Source organism: Dipodomys spectabilis, unplaced genomic scaffold (assembly GCF_019054845.1).
Source record: "Dipodomys spectabilis isolate Male_0828 unplaced genomic scaffold, ASM1905484v1 ptg000081l, whole genome shotgun sequence".
NCBI lineage: Eukaryota > Metazoa > Chordata > Mammalia > Rodentia > Heteromyidae > Dipodomys > Dipodomys spectabilis.
The window spans coordinates 12,510,320-12,529,331 of NW_024870758.1; the positions used below are offsets into that span (position 1 = coordinate 12,510,320).

A 19,012-nucleotide genomic window follows, 5' to 3' on the forward strand; every position below is an offset into this window, starting at 1 on the left:
CTAGTAGAACCTCATGTTAACCAGTAAACCAGGAATGGTTGCGTGCACATGTAATCTCAGCCTCATGGGGGAGGGAGGGCTTCAATTACATAGGATTGAGATCTGCAGCCAAACTCAGGCAAAAATCTAACACCCTACCTGAATAATAGTTAGAGTAAAAGGATCTGGCATATGGCCCAAGTGGTAGAATATATAACTGAAAATAACAGATTGATAATTTATCAAGAAGGAGGACCCAAGGTCAAACTTAAATACTTTAAAAAATACTAAAGGATGAAGTATGGCATACTTTTATAGAAAGAAGGTATAGAGTAAATTTGAGCAAGGAAAAAAGGAATATCAAGAATATATTTAATACATAATTTCTTATTATATTTAGGGGTTATAAGAATGTTACTGCTGAGAAGGTGGCTCAGTGGTAGAGCACTTGCCTTGCATTCATGAGGCCCTTGGTTCGATTCCTCAGCACCACATAAGTGAAAAGAAAAGGCCGGAAGTGGCGCTCTGGCTCAAGTGGTAGAGTGCTAGCCTTGAGCTGAAGAGCTGAGGGACAGCGCCCAGGCCCAGAGTTCAGGCCCCATGACAGGACCAAAAAAAAATGTTACTATGTAGTATTTTTACATTTTTCACATAAACACTATGTACATTTAATTCATGTTTATTTGGATAAAAATTTCTGACAGCTGGAAATTTTATTTTCATTAGCCATATTCTATTTTCTACAATAATATCCATCTATTATAAATAGACATAATACTCTTTTATTGATATCATTTAGAATTTTTAATGTGCCAATGAGCAGAACATAAATCTAATATTTGTAAACCATCTGTTAAACAATTACATAACTACTATTTTCTCTAAATATCTTATATGAATACATTAAATTGAGTTCAATTAGTTGTCACTTAGAATCCCCACTACAATAACTAGTAAGGAGAAATATGCCCAGTTTAAAGCACTATTAAGAAAGTTAAAAGAATACAGGCTAGTCTAAGGACTATAAACATTTGAAAAGTCAGCCTTAATCAGGTAATAACTTCAGTTCCACTGGTTAGGTGTATAAAATGGAGCACAAGTTAATGCATTTTAGATTTTAGTTTCCTTCCCTGTAAAGTCAAAATAATATGATCACTGAAATAGATATTAAATATATAGAATATTTGTTTTGTTTTGTATAGAAAAATATATGACAAAAGCAACAATTCCTGTTATTTTAGTAAAGTAATTTCCTTTCAGGTATCTCAGTTGCTTTCTTGCCAATGAGGAAAACATTTTATCCTACAAATGATAAAATATGAAATAATATATAAAACATGCTCAGAAAAAATATGTATTATCTTACAAAATTATTTATGACAATAATTGATTTACTTCAAACAAATGAGTAGCTGGATATAGGAATACTAACTTGAAAGTACTTACAGTTACATTCTTCAGCTATGTGAGATTATACCTTAACACCAAAGCCCATGTATTGAAGTCTTGGTTTTTCATAGAGAAGCATTTATATATAGTCCTGGGTCAGGTAATTGAATCAAAAGGTTCTAAACTTATAGGTGGATGAATCCATTAATGGTTTGATGAAATAATTATTTAACGGTCTGTTGAGGTGTGATACAAATTTAGAAGGTAATACTTACTTGGAGGAAATAGGTTTCTAGATAGTCCTGTCTTTTTCATTCTCATTCTCATTTCAATAAACTTGGAACTTGGACTCTTCTGAACAGTGTTTGACCTAACAAGTCTGTGAGAACTCCTGATGATGAACTGACTGTAGTTTGCATTATGAGATAAAAATGAGCCTTTGAGGAGGGGGACCAAGATGGCGATGGGGCAGTAGGGAAATGCCATAGCTCTCTCCAACCAAAAAGAGAGTTCGAGTTCCAACGCTTAATCTCCCCAAGAGACTGACAACAACAAAAAGTCGAACACTCAGAGAAAAACCAGAGGTGGAAAATAACAAAAAAAGAAAGAGAGGAAAAGAAGAATTTCAGAACAGAGAAGAGCAAAGACCTCTCCCCCAACTTTTACTGGCCGCGCGGCAGTATGCCAAGCCGCCGGCCAGCAGGCCTGGCGGGGGCTGCCGGAGCCCCAGAGACACAGGGGGCCGCTTGCAGATCACCAGGTACCGGTTTGCAGAACAGCGGATCACCAGGAACAGAGAAACCTATCAGCCGTTGTAGTATAGCTCCTTCTTCATTTTTGCTGCATGCAGGATTGTTTCCTTATTATTCAGCTCTTCAGAGAAACAGAGAAGGAGGGAGCTATCCCAAACTCATTCTACAAAGCCAATATCACACTCATCCCCAAACCAGGCAAAAACCCAACCAAAAAGGAGAAATACAGGCCAATTTCCTTGATGAACACAGATGCAAAGATCCTTAACAAGATTCTAGCTAACAGAATCCAGAAACACATAAAAAAAATTATACACTATGACCAGGTAGGCTTCATCCCAGAGACACAGGGATGGTTTAACATACGTAAGTCAATAAATGTAATCCAACATATCAACAGAGCCAAGGTCAAGAATCACATGATTATCGCCACAGATGCAAAAAAGGCCTTTGATAAAATTCAACATTCATTCATGCTAAAAGCTCTGGAGAAAATAGGAATAGAAGGAACATTTCTAAAAACAATAAAAGCCATTTATGACAGACCAATAGCCAATATTATACTTAATGGGGAAAAGCTACAACCAATTCTCCTAAAATCAGGAACAAGGCAAGGATGCCCACTGTCTCCACTCCTCTTCAATATAGTCCTAGAACCCTTAGCCAGGGCAATAAGGCCAGAAAAAGACATTAAAGGGATCCACATAGGGAAAGAAGAAGTTAAACTATCCTTTTTTGCAGACGACATGATACTATACCTCCACGATCCCAAAAACTCCATCCCCAAACTCTTAGAAATCATAAATCACTTCGGCAAAATAGCAGGATACAAAATAAACCCACAAAAATCAGTTGCCTTCCTATACACTGATAATGTACAGGAAGAGAGGGAAATAAAGGGAGCAACCCCATTCACAATAACCTCCCAAAAAATAAAATATTTAGGAATTAACCTAACCAAAGATGTAAAAGAACTATTTAATGAGAACTATAAAAAGTTAAAGAAAGAAATTGCAGAAGACACTAGGAAATGGAAAGACCTCCCATGCTCCTGGATAGGCCGACTTAATGTAGTAAAGATGGTAATATTTCCAAAACTAATATACAAATTCAATGCAATTCCTATTAAAATCCCAATGACGTACATCACTGAAATACAGAAAACAGTCCAAAAATTCTTATGGAACAACAAAAGACCTAGAATAGCCAAAACAATTCTAAGGGATAAAAACAATATGGGAGGGCTATCCATGCCGAACTTCAAACTCTACTACAGAGCTATAATAACAAAGACAGCATGGTACTGGCACAAAAACAGACCCGAAGACCAATGGAACAGAATAGAAGATCCAGAAATAAATCCACAGGCCTACAGCCAGCTGATATTCGACGAAGGAGCGAAAGACATACAATGGAAGAAACACAGCCTCTTCAACCGCTGGTGCTGGGAAAACTGGGCAGCCACATGCAGAAAACTAAAAGTGGACCCCAGCCTATCACCATGCACCAACATCAACTCAAAATGTATTAAAGACCTTAACATTAAACCTGAATCTCTGAAACTACTGCAGGACAGAGTAGGAGAGACACTTGAACTAATAGGCACAGGAAGGAACTTCCTGAACAGAGTCCCAGGGTCACAACAAGTTGGACAGAGGCTCGACAAATGGGACTACCTTAAAATAAAAAGCTTCTGCACAGCTAAATCTATCGCAACTAAGCTAGAAAGACAACCAACTAATTGGGAAAAAATATTTACCAGCAATATATCAGACAAGGGGTTAACATCCTGTATATACAGGGAACTCAAGAAACTAATCCCTCCCAAACCTAACAAACCAATTACTAAATGGGCAAGGGAACTAAAGAGGGACTTCTCAAATGAAGAAATAAAAAAGGCAAAGAAACTCATGAGGAAATGTTCATCATCCCTGGTGGTGAAGGAAATGCAAATAAAGACAACCCTGAGATACCACCTTACCCCAGTCAGAATGTCCCACATCCACAAATCAGCCAACGACAAATGCTGGAGGGGATGTGGAGAAAGAGGAACCCTATTACACTGCTGGTGGGAATGTACACTTATACAACCACTTTGGAAAGCAGTCTGGAGGGTCCTTAGAAAGCTAAAGATTGACCTCCCTTACGACCCAGTCATACCACTTCTAGGCATCTATCCTGAACAACAGGAACCAATATACAAGGACACGTGCACCTCCATGTTTATTGCAGCACTGTTCGCAATAGCTAGGATATGGAAACAACCTAGCCCTACCACAGATGAATGGATCCAAAAATTGTGGTATCTATACACAATGGAATATTATGCAGCCATTAGAAATGACAAAATAATGGCATTTGCAGGGAAATGGATGGAGCTAGAAGGAATCATGTTGAGCGAGATAAGCCAAGAATGAAGAGACAAACGGTACATGGTCTTCCTGATAAGTGGATGCTAAATCCAAAATGTTAGGTGATATGACAAAACTAACAGGATTTAAGAAACAAAGAACTCCCACTCATCTGGTTGAACCACTACTAAATATCCCCATGCTGCTGATCACATATATGGTATATAACATGTGAACACGGTTATATATTACAGACTGTGATAGACAATTTGCTCCAGGAAAGTTAGAATGAACTTGTGACTTTAAATGAGCATCATTATTCCACAATACTGTGAATTTCCGGAAATTATGTAATCACTTAATCACAATCAAAAAAAAAAAAAAAAAAGAACCTCAGGGAAGGGAGGGAGGGAGGGGATGGTAGGGGGAAAACAATGGAGGGGGTAACAATGTTCAAGAGGAAGTGGACTCATTACCTCCCTCATGTAACTGTAACCCTCTGTATAGTATCTTTACAATAAAAAAAAAAAAATGAGCCTTTGAGGACCAGCGGAAGAGTAGTTTAATTTGGATCTTAAATGTCTCCCCAAAGTTCCTGCGTTGAATTGCTCCAGAATGCAATATTCTGAAGTGTATTTTTTGGGGGGGAGGGGGGAGGGAGGGAGGTGTAATTGGATTATGAGGCTTTTGAACTCACGAATGGTAATCCAGTTGCAGATTCATAGCTTGATGGGTTTGAGAGATGTGGCTTTACTTCCTATGCTCCCTCCCCTTCCTCTCTATTGGCCCCTCCCCCTTTTCCCCCTTTCCCTCCTTCCCCTCCCTCCCCCCTCTCTCCTCTCTCCTCTCTCCTCCTTTCTCTCCCTTCTCTCTCTCTCTCTCCTCTCCCTCTACCTCTCCCTCCTCTCCTCCCCTCCGCCCCCCCCCATTTCTGATTTCCTTGCCATGCTATCAATGACTTCGTTTCATCATACCCTACCCATTTTTCTGTTCTACTTCATCAAAGACCCAGAAACAATGAAACCAAATGGCCAAGGACCTACCTCAAGTTAGCCTCAGTTAACATGAAGCAAAATAAATCTTTCTGTCAATTTTTTTTTCTTTTGAACTCAGAGTCTGGGCACTGTCTTTGAGCAGTTTTGCTCAAGGCTAGCACTAGCACTCTACCACTTTGAACCACAGCACCACTTCCAGCTTTTTGGTGGTTAATTGGAGATAAGAGTCTCATGGACTTCTACTGCTGGGACTGCCTTTGAACTGCGATACTCAGATTTCAGCCTTCTGAATATGGAGGATTACAGGCATGTGCCACCGGTGCCTGGCCCAGCACCTACTTCTTTTAAATGCATTTGTCACAGCAAGAGAAGTCTAACTAATCTAAGTGGTGAGGCAAACAAATAGGAATATGACTTTTTTTCTTAAACAAACCAGATTTATAACAAAATTCAAAGCCCACATAAATCGGACAAAAATAAAAGGAACAACATTTAAAAGTTATACATTTTAGATTTTGTTTGTGATGTGGTTGCTCTGTTTTTATTTTCAAAATAATAATTGTATTTTGTGTAACAGGATGAACATCTTTTTCAGTTAAATGGCAGTATGATGCATAAATAGGTTCATAACAAATATAAATTGTGGATCATACAGTCATGTATATAGAACTATGAGGTATGGAGAATACTGTACCAAAGACACCACAAACATACTTTTGAATATCAATAAGTTTTTTAAAAGCTGGGCACAGAAAGCCTGTAACCTTACCTACTTAGAAGGCTGATCTAAGGCTTGTGATTTAAAGTCAGAAAAGCCAAGAAACTTACCTCTAATGAACCACCAAAAATCCAGAAGTGAACATGTGGCTGAAATTTTAGAGTGCTAGCCTTGAACACAAAAGCTCAGGGAAAGCTCCCAGGCCTTGAATTCAAGCCCTAGGAGCAACAACAGCAGCAGCAACAACAACAACAAAATGGTGACACTGTGGTTTGAAATTAAAGCCTCACACATGCTAGGTAACTACTTTTCACTGAATTAGGTCTCCAGCCCGTCTTTCCGCTGGTTAAGTTTCTTTTGAAACTTCTCAGAGATATTTCTGACTTGGATGCCTGATAAGGTGATCCTCCTACTCTCAGCTTCTCATGAGTCTGACAGTCCTATACCATGAATTTTCAGATAGAATGAGGTAAATTTCTGATTACTTGGACTCCATTTTAGAAACTATGCCAATGTATAGATATCCTTTTTCCAAACTTAAAATGACTGAAATTATTCTTACAAATTCAATCAGTGTTTAAGGACTTGGCATATTTTGTTTATCTTGCTTTGATGTTTGCAAGTTGTTCACAAGTTGATATTTTAACATATCTAAATTCTATTCCATTCCAGATTTTAAAGGTGGTATGAAAAGGACATTCTTGAGGTCATTAAGAAAATTGTTATCATTTTATTGAAGTTCAAAATAAAACAAGACCTCCTTGAGCTTTTACCAAATGATAGTATTGGTCACCAAATGAGCTCATAGTTTCTCCTAAGTGCAAACAATACATATAATGAATGATTTGGATAATACTTTAATTAAATAAGAGGTAACATTTGATAAAATCTTGGATCAGATTTCAAACAAATCTGACTTATACTACTGTAGAAAAAAATGACTCTTCAGGGGAAGAATTTAGCTTAATTATCAATCGCTTGTGTCAGGGGAAAATTATTATGGAAAATTCAGAGCTGTTTCTAAAGTTCACCATGAGGCTACACATGGAACAGGAAGAAGACATTAGTGACTTGAGATTCAATTTACTTAGTTTTCACTACAGTGGGAATATGTGCAGAAAGTTGAGACATTTGTTACACTTTCAACAAAATAACTGAGGTGTTGGCTTTTTGACCCTATTTGGAGATCATAGATGGAAAAAAGAAAAATGATCTTGAATCAGAGCCACAACTTGTGAATGTGTTTTTTTTTTCCTTTCCCTTTTTGGTGAGTGACCCTCAGGCATCAAAAGCATAAGGCATCCCTGGCCTCTTCTTTTCACAGCATGGAAGTTTGTAAAGCTTTCAACAATGTCCTGTCTTTAATAACTGTTGTTTCCAATGGTGTGTGTGTGTGTGTGTGTGTGTGTGTGTGCGTGTGTGTGTGCGTGTGTGTGTGCACATGTGGGTGTGAACGTGTGTATAAAAATTTTTCTCCAAACCCCAAAACAGTCATTAAAGTCACCACCATCTATCCAGTTGTAGAAGCAGAACAGTAAAGAACTGAAGAGAACTAAGATATTGGAATGAAGCCAGGAATGCAAGCCTGGTTTTCTGTGGCAATTTCTTGTATTAAAGAAAAAAATACCTCTGAGTCACTGCAGTTTATGAGAACCTTTCAAGCCTATACACATGCACAAACACACACACACACACACACACACACACACTTCAAGAGTGAGAGAAACAGAGAGATATAGAAGAGAAATAAATATAAAATAGAGTAAGAATGAACTTGATTTGTCTTTTTTTGTGTGTATGTTGGAGTTTATGTGTATGTATATATATTCCTATATATACATACACATATATTGCATTTACACACCTATACATATATATACACACACATATATATGTACATATACATGCACACACTTATAGATAAATAAACACTTTCCTGGTCTCTCCACTGTCTATGAGAGTATTGTTGTGAACGTTCTCATTCAGATATGCAAAGAAATAAGGTATTTCAAAACTCTGTTAATTTATAACCATTTCCATGTTTCAAACACAATGTGATCATATTGCTTGCCATTAGAAAAAACAAAGTAACGGAAAGGTAGTTATTGCATATTAGCAGTGAATCCTTACCAAGTTAATTCAATGGTGGTTTATAAGGAAAGAGTGAAATTGTTCAAAACCCTGAGGAAGATCATGTGTACCATGTGTATCAAAATTCTGTCCAATTCTTTATGTTGTTTCTTTTGCATTTGTTGTTTACTATCATGATTAAACTTTGGGAATTACTCCTATCACTACATGTTTCCAATCTCTGAACACTCATGGAAGCTATTACTATACTGAGTTATTATTCTACATATCTCTGGCCTCATTTGAGCCTGAATTGATGTATAATCTACATATACTTTTGTAGTGGACATAATTTGGAAATTTTATTGACTATTTCATCCATATGGTTTCATTCAGGAACAATTAATAAATATCTAAAAGAAAAATTCAAGCAGAAATAAAATTATTAAATAGATTTATTTTAAAATTTTTCCCAGAATTGGGCCTTAAACTTTACACTCTAGGGAAATAATTTCATCATATATAATTATTCAGATATAGCTGCACATGACTCCCCATATGATAGGGTTGTATGAAAGAACACCAATTATTAGCAATCTGGCCCCTTTCCTGAACATAACCTTGAGAAAGGCAACACCACAAGACTCTCATACTCTTTGCTACAAGCTTTATCATCTTGTATAATGTTAGAATTGGGTTTTCAATGGAGTACATAAACTGTGGTATTATCAAATGAACAAAATGATATATTTTATTTCTTTACTGAGATTTGAACTCAGCATGTCATATTTGCTAGGCAAGTACTTTACCATGCTACCCCCATCCCTTTTGCTTTAATTTTCAGATGTAGTTGTAAAGTCTCACTTTTGCCCTGGGAAATATAAGACTAGAATTTTTTTTTAATAGTAATAGTTAGTACTATATTAGCTTTCAGATATGACTGGTTAATTAACAGGAGCTGCAGAATGAACAGTAATTAATACATGGGTAGTTTATATAAAGTTTCTTTGACTAAATTTCACATATGATTTAATTTTCCAGGTGCTAATATAATTTGTATTTTCAGAATGACTTCAACAAATGAAACCAGAATGAATGGATTCCTCCTCATGGGGTTGTCAGAGAATCACAATCTGCAGCTGTTACATGCTTGCCTGTTCTTGGTGATGTACCTTTTGGCCTTGACAAGCAACTTCACCATCATCACCATCACAACCCTGGACGAGCATCTCCAGTCACCCATGTATTACTTCCTGAAGCAACTTTCCCTTCTGGACCTCTCCTTCATCTCTGTCACAGTCCCCCAGTCCATTAGCAATTCCCTCACAGGTAATAGCTATATTTCCTATGGTCAATGCATGCTCCAAGTGTTCTTCTTCACGTCTTTCGCCTCGGCTGAGGTGGCCATTCTCACGGTGATGTCTTATGACTACTATGTAGCCATTTGCTTCCCATTGCACTATGAGCTCATCATGGATGCCAGAAAATGTAACAGTGCTATGACAGCTGTATGGGTAAGTGGAGGCATGACAGGAACTTTGTATACTAGAATATTTTAACCTCTTCATTCTATATATGGGAATGCTAGCCATGCTGGCATGAACCTGGCATCCCAGCTACAGCAAAAGTTCTCAAATAGGATGATTATAGTCCATGTACATAGTCAGGCAGGAAATAAGAATATCTTAAAGAGGTCACACATGTGGCCATATCTCAAAAAGGCCCTAAGTCCAAATCTCAGTACCACTAATAAAGCTACTTTATAATATGATGCCACCTTCAGTTTACAGAATTTTTTTACATATTGAACCTGTTACTCAACAATAAAAGAGAAGTATTAAATCAATTTGATGAATACACCAAAGCTATGCATACGTAATAGAGTATACAGCTTCTCTTCCTTCAAATTTATGTCAAAATGTAATCTTTTCCACTGTTTTTTAGCATAATCATTTAAAGAGGACATTAATTGTTTAAACCCAACTGTTCTTTTGAATTTCATATAGTTTTTAAATAATTGTAAAAATCCAGTAAGTCCATATCATTATGTAAAAATAATCAGCTGCCTAAAACACAATAAATGTAGTTGGGTGCTGGTGGTTCACGCCTGTAATCCTAGCTACTCAGGAGGCTGAGATCTGAGGATCGCCATTCAAAACCAGCCTGGGCACAAAAGTCCTTGAGACCTCTTATCTCCAATAAACCACTAGAAAATCAGAAGTGGTGCTGTGGCTCAAGCGGTAGAGCATTTGCCTTGAGCTGAAGAGCACAGGGACAGACAGCGCCCAAGCCCAGAGTTCAAGCCCCATGACAACCAAAATAAATAATTAAATGTCTTGGCAAAATCTGAATGAATAGCTGGGTGTCAGTGCCTCATACCTGTAATCTTATCTACTCAAGGGCCTGAGATCTGGAATATGGTGATTCAAGGTCAACCCAGGGAAAGATATCTCCTAGTCTCCATCTCCAAAATCACTAGCAACATCTGGGGTGGAAGTGTGATTCTTGCCATAGAGTACCAGTTTAGCAAGCACTCTGAACAAGCATGAAACCTTGAGCCAAATCCTTAATACCATAAACAATAAAATAAAAATCTGAAATCATATTTTCCTCAGGTAATAAACCTCCAGATTATTGATTTTATTGATTCCAACAAAGCCATGTGATAGATAAAACTAATCATACTAAATTCTGATTTTATTGCCTTTTTTTTTTTACTATATTTCAAAGCAAATGTTAGGAAAAGAATGAGGTAAAATAAGGTGAAAAGACATTATAATATGTAATTCCTTATAATTAATGTTTCTTGTATTTCATCTTGAATTATAGAGTTAATGAGTACTACAAGATAAACATTGGAAGGAAAAGGTGATAGAAAATGTAGAAGGCGAAAGAAGTACAAAGAGATTGTGACATAGAAACATTTAAAGAAAAAGATCCTCTGAAACATACTGTACCCCTCTTAGGGCTAGCCTTATCATCTTCTAAAAGAAAAGAAAATGAAAATTCACTAACTGTTGTTCTCCACAGCAAGCACCATTGATGTCATTAGCTTAGTTGAATACCAAAAGCTCTTATTCTCCGTCTAATTGCATTCTAGTTCCCCTTATTTAAGTGTTCTGTCTGTCCCTCAACTCCTCCTTTCTAGTGACATTGATTCTTCTTTCTACTTCCATGTAATTATTCCTTTAGGGTAAGACCTTGTATTATTTTGGACTTATTTAACCTATAATGCCTCCAGTTCTGAACCATATTGATATAAAAAAAAGGATCTCATCCTTTATATAGTTGAATGAAATTCCACTGCACGTGAATACCACACTTTTTTTTTAATCCATTTATCCACGAATGTACCCATTGGTAGATTCTGTTATTTGGCTCTTGTGAATACTGCTGCAATAAGCATAGTTATTGTAGGCATTTCTGATGTTGCTAGAACTAATGTTCTATACAGCTAACTATATTTAAGGCAATATATTGCAATGTTAAATGATAATTTTGTGCCAGGCTCTGGTGGCTCACATCTGTAGTCCTAGATACTCAGCAAGCTGAGATCTGATGATGGTGGTTTGAAGCTAAACCAGGCAAGAGAAGCTTATCTCCCCCAAAAAAGCACCGAAAAGCCAGAAGTGGAGCTGTGGCTGAAATGGTAGAACATTTTCTCTGAGCAAAAAACATCAGAAACAATGCCCAAAACCTGAGTTCAAGCCCCAGAACCAGCAGACACAAAGTTTAAAACAATTGTCTATTGTTCACTTGTGTTGTACAGTCACATGAACAGTTTTTTCTCTTTCATGACATTTTCAAAATAATTGTAATTTATAATTTATGATATGAAATTATCAACTAATTGGAGTTTGAATTGGCCTTTTTAAAGTTTAGAACAAGACAATGAAAATAAAATGTAATTTAAAATGTTATCTACATACCAAAATACTCAAGACCTTGGGGAAGTATAAATTAATAAGCATATGTTTTTAACATTGGTACCAGTCTAATTCCCTGTTCCTGGTTGATAGTTCTCTCTCTCTCTCTCTCTCTCTCTCTCTCCCTCTCTCTCTCACTCTCTCTTTCTCTCTCGCTCTCTCTGTCTCTGTCTGTCTCTCTGTCTCTGTCTCTCCTTCTCCTCCTTCTCCTTCTCTCTTCTGTATGTTAATGGCAGGTCATGACTGAGAAGGAGGAAGGGACTGTATCACTATTTCTGTATTCAATCTTGAGTCACCATTAACTAGGTCTGAACTAGGACTGAATGTAGATTTGCTTAGTCCATTCAGATTTCTATAACAAAATGACTCCCATTGGGCACTTTATATGGAATAGTGTGTTTCTCCCAGTTCTAGAGTACAGGATTCAAAGCTAGCACACTGGTGTCAGCAGAGGCCTCACTTTGCTTGGTCCTCATATGTCAGAACAGGCAGTGAAGCATCCTCAAGCTTAATTCTTAGCAACAAAGGCTTATTTTATATTATAGGGGACACCAGTCTCCTTTATGACAAGTTAATCACCTCCTAATGGTCCCATCTCCTTATACTAACACCCTTGAATTAGTACTCCAATATACAGATTATAAAGGGAAACATATTCATATGATGAATAAACAAGTGCACCGAGAGAAATATAAAGTTAATCTTTCATTTGCCTCCTTGTAACCAGCTTTTAAAAATATTAATCATATACCCAGATAGATGTCATATGTCTCAAAGTGTAGAGTTGCATGTTTCTTTCAGCCATCTTGCTATTAACCAAATATGCCAGTGACGTTTTCAGGTATTTACTTACACTAGTATATGTCTGATACAAGCAGAAAAGGTCAGATAAGTTGATGTTAGGTGAAATGAACCCCAAGATAAGTATTCAAATGTTTTTTCTTTCTCACGATTGTTTCTAACATATTTATAAGATGATTTCTTTGCTGCTTTGTATGTCCCTCTCCCACGGTATAACCCCTGCTTTCACTGTATTTGATGTTGGTATAATTTGTGGAGAGGAAGGGCAAAAACAAACCGTTTAAATTGGGATACAGATGGACCCATTGCAACAATGAGATGTACAAATTGTTATGTCAAAAAATGAACTTTACAGCTTTGGTGGGGGGGAAAGATGGGAAGGGATGGGAAGGGGAAACAAAGGAGGCAACAATGCTTGATAAGAAATGTACTCATTACCTTGCCCATGTAATTGTAACCCCTCTATATGGTATTTTCACAATAAAAATTTAAAAAAAAGAAATAGAAGGAATGTCAGGAACTAGAGTCTAAAGTAAATCATGATAGTAAATATTATATTGATTTTTAATAAAAATACATAGAGATTCCAAAAGATTAATAGTCCATGATTTTGTCCTTTATAATCCGAGTAACACTGAAGACAAATAGCTATGTGACACAAAAAGCTAAACAATCATAAATGGGGTCTAAAGAGGCTTCAAAATAAATGTATAAACAAAAGCAAAATAAATGTATAAGTATCTCATCTAAGCTGCCATTGTATAAAATATATTTAAAATAATAGTTTTGAAATATTTTCTTCCCTTTCTACAAGCTATAGACCTTTGAAAAAATTGTATTGTTATACTACAATCAAACGTATTCACAAATCAATTTGAAAGTGCACATACATGTTACTATGTCTGCAACATGAATGTAACTTAAATGCTGACTGGTGTTCCACCTATACATAGTACATAATTTACTTAAAACACTGTTCAATGACTTCTATTCAATAGCACAATAAACTCATGTTTTAAACAGCATTATTAACAAATTCCCATAGACAATATCTAATGCTGTCCCTGAACCATAAATGAATCCCAAGAGCTAGTAAATCCTCTACATTACAGAGTTTTTTTGTTTTGTTTTTCCAGTAGAAAATTTCCATGTCATTTTTGTCTGTCTTCTACCTCACTTCTATAAAATAGCACTTACTAGGATTATATTTAGTGTTTTTGAAGAAAGTTAGGTACTGTGTTATTTGTTTGCTTTTTCTGACAGATTGGTTTACCACCTTCAAATCTTCTGAGAGAGCTTTCAATAAATATTTACTAACCTGAAGTGAATGAAACTTCAACATATGGAATAATGTGTGTCAGCCAGTGAAAAAATGTAAATTTCAAGAGGCAACTATGTATAATGAAGCAGTTCATATGGAGTTAAAGCAGACCCTGTAACTACAGCACAGACCTCTTTTGGGGATAAGCATAACAGTTCTATTTGGTACTAGTAACTTTCTAAGCTTTAAACAAAGGCAGTTCTCTTTCCAGAGAAATTGAGAACTAAAAACAACAACAAAAATATAAAAAGAAAAACACATGCTATCCAAAAAGTCATGAATTTTACAACCATATGATCAATAACTTCATAAGGATAATTTATGCAATTATTTAGAACCTTCTGAATGCACCATTTTGAAAGTTTTATAGGACATGATATTTTTACAAAAGGCATTTTAAAATTCTTGCATTTATGTCTCACAGCCAGATACCAACGGCTCACATGTACAATGTTAAGTGTTCATGAAGTTGAGATCTTGAGGACCTTGACTTAAAGCTAGCCTGGATAAAAAGTTCATGACATGTCAACACCAATTTACCAGAGAAAATGAGGGATATAGGGGTGGCTCAAGTGCAAGGACACCAGCCATGAGTGACAAAGCTTCCTGAGCCCAGAAGGTCCTAGCGTTCAATATTCATATTGGAAAAACACAGAAACACAACTGAACAAAATTTTCATCTCACTACTAGACATTTGAAATACATTATTTAGGAATGGAAAATGATAATTGCCTTTGCACATGAATTCATGACATTGGAGCTATTGTGAATGCTGTGGTTATTTGTAAGCTTGCACTCACATGGAGATGACCTCCTTCGTTCCAGTTCTCCAAATAACCAGAAATTTCATCTCAGCAAAGTGAAAAAATAAAACTCACTTCAAAAATTAGATACCTCCAATTCTTTGACCTTAAAAAAGTAAGCATACACAATAGTGGTCTATATAACCCATCTTCTTAAGAGTTAGAAGTGAGAGTATTGTAATTACTCAAGGTCTGAAAAAGTTAGTTCTCTAAAACCAACTGCTATTGGCCAGATTGCTTAGTTGATGAGAATATCCAATGCTTAAGTGTCTAAGTGGCCAGGGACTGGTGAATCACACCAGGATGCTGAGATCTAAGGATCCTGGTTTGAAGTCAATTTGAGCAGAAAAGTTGCCATGAGACTCTTTTCTCCAATTAACCACTTGAAAGCCAGAAGTGGTGCTGTAGTTCAAGTAGTAGTGCTGGCCTTGAGTACAAAAAGGCTCAGGAACAGCACCTCGTCCCGAATTCAAACCCCACAACTGACAAAAAAAAAGTGTCCACGTATACAAGGAAAATATTTACTTCTAATTTGTTTAAAGGTAGGAATTCATACTGCTTACGGACTCAAATTGTGTTTTCTAGACACTTAAGTTTTCCCAAACCCATGCAACTATATTAATTAGTGTAACTATCCTCAGTTATCTGAATTTTTCATCTAATAAATGCAGCCAGTTGACTTTGACTTTTTTCTTTCTTTCTGTAATTTATGTGTACTTAATCAGTAAAATTATATTCTGATCTATCTTAAGAATTATAATAACTTTCTTTTCAAAAACAACATACTCATTGTTAGGTTTATTAAAGAGATAGGTGTAATTCGTTTGCCAATAAAAAGAACACCATGCAGTATTCAGGCAGGAAGCGAAGTTTATTGTTTTACCGAATTCCTGCCCTGGCCTTGCATGGTGGAGACCACATGGCTGAAAAGCAGTGGCTGAGGTCTGTCTGGGTTTAAGTGGAGAAAGGGTGGGGTGAAGGTGAGGCCAGGTGAGGGAAGGTGAGGCCATGAGGATGCAGATGTGACCTCAGGACCTGGGACCCTTCCTCCATCTAATGGGAGGCCGGAGGCATGACTAAGGGTGGCCTAGTATGTGATTGCCTCCAGGTGTACCAGTTACATAGGTGACACAGGTACTGGGCAGAGACTTAGCCAAGAGGAGGGAGAAATCTGCCAAGGGCCGAGCTTACATTCATCATACAAGTTTTATGTTGAATTAAAGATAATAATTTTTTAAAGAATTGGAGATTTGTCAGTACTGTGTAGCAATGTTTTAGTACCTTCTACATTTAGGAAACTGAATACTTGAGAATTCAAAGTATTCAACATAGTGTTCTTAGAATAAATTTTGGAAGGAAATGAAAAGATGCATAATGAATATTATATATATATTATATGTGTCTAAACACATAATGAGATGGACATATTTGTACACCTGAGGGGTAAACACATGAATAACACAAAGCATTTTTAAAAAGAACTTGAAGTTCATGTTATAGTATTAAATTAGAAAAATATTATTTTTCCAAATAATTAAAATATCCCAATAGTTATTAAATTTTTTCAAAACTAGGAGAAAATCTGTGAGGTATCCTGAAAAGAGCAACAAACTAAATAACACTCACAGAAGGAGTAGAGTAAATATAGGTTTGCTGTGCAGTTTATCTTGAAGATCACCTTCAGATGTAAATAAAGTATGCTATAGTTGATTCTAAGTGAACAAAACCAAAACATAAATATTTCTATTTACTTAAATATAGTTTTGGATATTAGCTATATATCTACAGACTACAATAAAAATGTATGCCACTTGATAATAAGGAAGGAGTTAATTATAATGCACTCTTTATTCAATCATTTCCTTGGAATTCCTGCCTGCATATGATGATCATTTTCAAGTATCAACTTTCCAACATTCAGATTCATTTCAGATTTCAATTTTGCTACATAAATCTATTTTTCAAACATAAAAAAGGAAATGAGAGCATAGATTTTGAGTAAAGAGATTTGAAATCTAATAAATGAGTTTTTACCCCAGATTCATTGAAATTTACAGTGGGATCCATTTGTGAGGTATTATTAGAGATTTAACAAATTAGTTTTAGGATGAAGTAACATTAGAAAAAAAAACACTGAGTCTTGCATTAAGTAAATGATATCTTTTCTATTAAACATGTTGCTCCTCATTCAGAAAGAAACTGGAAGGCTTAGGAAACATTCCTACTCTATTCAAATACAATGAAAATGAGCACCCAGTATAAATAAAGAGAGCTCACACCTACCACGAATCAAAAAGACCCCAGTTAATCACAGTGTGGAAGTATCTAAAACATTTCTACAGATTTTACTGAAAGCACGTCACTTTATCATACACTCAAATGTAGGTATGATTTTGTTTGCAACTTGTTCTTGGTCCTCTGCTCTTTTTAATAGAGTATCTCCTGCCCTCTTTAGTCCAGATTTTATAACTACATTTAAGAAAAAGATCTAACTACAGCATAATTCTCAATTCAGCTTCTTTTACTTGGTGAAAATAGGTCATGATTAGCTATTTCTGGCAAGAACAGTTGACAGGAAACAGGACAGGAAATGATATAATGATTCCAGTATTATATTTTTCTCCTATGCCCTGTTGTTTGGGGAATGACCTTTCAAACAGGAAATTGGGAGATGATATTGAACCTCAAATACTCCTGTAATAGAATCATGTTTCCTTTTTTGTCTCTAGGTTCACTTCATGTAAAGAAATAGACTGAAATTCTAGACCAAAAGAAGACAGAGATAAATTTATTTTGTAATGATAGATTTCTAGATTTTTTAAGCTTATGTTTTAAAGCACACACAAATATCCAGTTAGATCTCACAACATGGCATAAGAACCACCTAATATTAAACTAATAAATGTCTACTTCATTATATATGTAGATTATGTATGTCTCATAAAAATGCAACTTTGATGCTATTCATTATTAAATTCTTAGATGTTTTTATTTAAAGTTTGCTACACTTTAAAATTGGTTTGTAAATTGTTTTATATGCCACCTAATGAAAAGTTTCACTAATATTTGGTTGTTGTTCATTTTTCCACCACGATAGACAATATTTCCTATATGAAAAATATGTAATAAAAATGATGTGTCAAAAATTAAATAAATATGTAGGAACCAGGATGCATAAACATAGAATATAATCTCTATTTAAATGTTCCTTATATACTGTACACTTTTTGTGTTGGATACAGTTCTTTTACATCTTTAAATATAGATCTCTTATATGGATGTTCACTTAAGTTAGCTAATTGCTCTACAAACAAAATATATGGCACCCATCACAGGGGTTCTGAATCTCACAGTGGGTTCTAAATGATTGTTGTCTCTACATTATGGTATTAGGCCCTTTAACACTTTAAAACATTTTACTATTTAATTTTCATTCCCTTCCTCATTAACTTCAACCTGTTTTAACTTTATGTCTCCAGAAGATGGAAAATAACAAAAGTAACAAAGATCTACAAATTAACCATTAGTTTACTATATAATTGCTTAGAAGAAACATCCTGATTAGTCAAATCGCTATTAAATTTTAATCAGTTGCTGTTTTGGATTGAAGATTTCACAAGGATTTTTCAAAGCTACTTGTTTGTTCAAGATGTGGCTTTTTTTGTTTTGTTTTGGTTTTTTTCCTGTTCATAATATGGTTAATGCATTTTAGCTCAGTCTAACATCATGCATTGCTAAAAAAGTCGTGACATTTTCTTGAATCTTTTCACAAGACTCATGATATATATTATTTCTTACACTTTTAGTGTTTGAATGTTTAAATAAAAGTTTTGATTGATATGAAAGTATTTGTTTATAATGATAAGAATACAATTTATTTTTCTCAATTATGTTCAATTATTTTAG

At 35.6% G+C, this 19,012-nt stretch overlaps 1 protein-coding gene across 1 annotated transcript; it reads left to right on the forward strand.

Annotated features, from left to right (window-relative positions):
- Positions 1–9,321: 9,321 nt before the first annotated feature.
- On the forward strand, positions 9,322–9,813 carry LOC122110760 (olfactory receptor 14J1-like). The gene has a single exon (XM_042683429.1). The coding sequence runs from the start codon at positions 9,322–9,324 to the stop codon at positions 9,811–9,813; it is 492 nt and encodes a 163-aa protein (XP_042539363.1).
- The last annotated feature ends 9,199 nt before the right edge of the window (positions 9,814–19,012 follow it).

Excerpts from the sequence above, each read along its gene's own strand:
- LOC122110760 (XM_042683429.1), top strand. The coding sequence starts at position 9,322 with ATGACTTCAACAAATGAAACCAGAATGAATGGATTCCTCCTCATGGGG.